Below are 1544 nucleotides of genomic sequence, written 5' to 3' on the forward strand. Positions count from 1 at the left end.
GTGTATGTCCGACAAACAGTATTTATAACTTTGAAGAAGGGAGGTTTTGGAGGAGCGGGCGTGGGAGAGATGATTACGGGAGAGTAGGGATGAATTGGTTGAAAGAAAGGGGGGGGAGATGGGATTGATTCTGGACTTACACATTCGTGGTTCTTTACTCAAGTGGCACGATCCTGTTTGATAGGACATTGGATTTGAAGAGCATGCCTCCTAAATACACTTTCAGTTTTGAAAGGGATGTAAGACCCACCCCGTTCCACATACCATGTCATATGATTATCGCCAAACGGACACTTAAAAGTGTCAGTCCTGTTTCAGTCCATGTGTTTTTTTCTACTTTTATAAACTTATCCTTCTAGCGAGAGGTTGGATGGAGCGCACGACTGAAAGGTACTACCTTTTTTTATTCCCTGTGTTGCCTCTGTCTGTCTGCCTTGACATTCACTCACTGCTCACTGACCCCATAATCCACGAGGATCGTTGGGGCACTGTATGACAGAGAGCCTCGTTGGGTGCCTCCACTTTTCACGGTTTTCTGCGAGCGCCCTTACAATTTCACCATTCTGAATTGCCGTCGATGTGGCTCTCAAACTCAAAAACTTCTGCGGGTACTTAAGTAGAGCTGCTTCTTGGTGCTACCTCTTCACTTACATTTATGTGGCTTCTATCTGCCTCTTTTGTTGTTGTTGTTGTTGTTGTTGTTGTTGTTGTTGTTGTTGTTGTTTTTCCTGATCGGAATCGCCCCCTATTGTGTCGTCCGGCTCCTCAGATCCTACCGAAGACACCGAGATAAACAGCGTCATCTGTCGGAGACACTTGATCACGTGACAAGACTATACCACCCCACACTGACCTGCTTCCGGTTGAGGTCACTGGTCAAATCGTCTCCGGAGCTGGAGGCCTCTGTGTTGACCTTGGCCCGTGCCTGCAGGCGTCTGGCGGAGTTTAAGATTACGCTGAAGGTCAGCCCGACGACGGCCCAGCGGCTGAAGGAAGAGCTGTGTACACGGCGTCCCCCGGTCAGTGTCGGGCTATTCCCCACCTCCTCCCAGCTCGCCAGACAGAGAAACAGACCAGCTGGCTCTTAAAATGTTTTGGGAGCATTTTTGGGGAGTTAAAGGGAATGATGTTTAGGAATAAGGTGAGGGAGGGAATAAGGGAAATACATTTGGGATTAAGTTTTGGGAAAAGAGCACACAGTTTGGGAATAGGGAAAGAATGTTTGGGAGTAAGGCGATGGGAAGGTTGGGGAATAAAGGAATAATATTTGGCAATAAGGAAACAAATCTTGGAGAAAAAGCAAGAAATGTTTGGGAATAGTTTAGGAATTAGGGGAGCATGTTTAGGAATAAAAAGGGGACGGCGGCTGTGTGTGCGTTTGATGGGTGTGGAATTGGATGGTTTTTGGAGACAGGGAGTAGGCCTATATGTTGGGGGAAGAGCCTGACGCGGGTAAGACCATGGGTAAGAGGTGTTACGATTGGGGCTTGGAGGGTCTTTTTTTCACCAACCCTGTGAGCCACTGGGGTTACAGAAACCTCCTC

At 47.8% G+C, this 1544-nt stretch overlaps 1 protein-coding gene across 1 annotated transcript in view; it reads left to right on the forward strand.

Annotated features, from left to right (window-relative positions):
- LOC101858367 overlaps positions 1 to 1544 on the forward strand; it is a gene marked incomplete at both ends in the record, with an annotated part of 3381 nt that extends 1837 nt beyond the window's left edge. The window contains 1 exon segment of the mRNA XM_005110716.2: positions 770 to 1544. Coding sequence (XP_005110773.2) covers positions 770 to 1088 — 319 coding nt within the window.

Source organism: Aplysia californica, unplaced genomic scaffold, assembly GCF_000002075.1.
Source record: "Aplysia californica isolate F4 #8 unplaced genomic scaffold, AplCal3.0 scaffold00934, whole genome shotgun sequence".
Lineage (NCBI taxonomy): Eukaryota > Metazoa > Mollusca > Gastropoda > Aplysiida > Aplysiidae > Aplysia > Aplysia californica.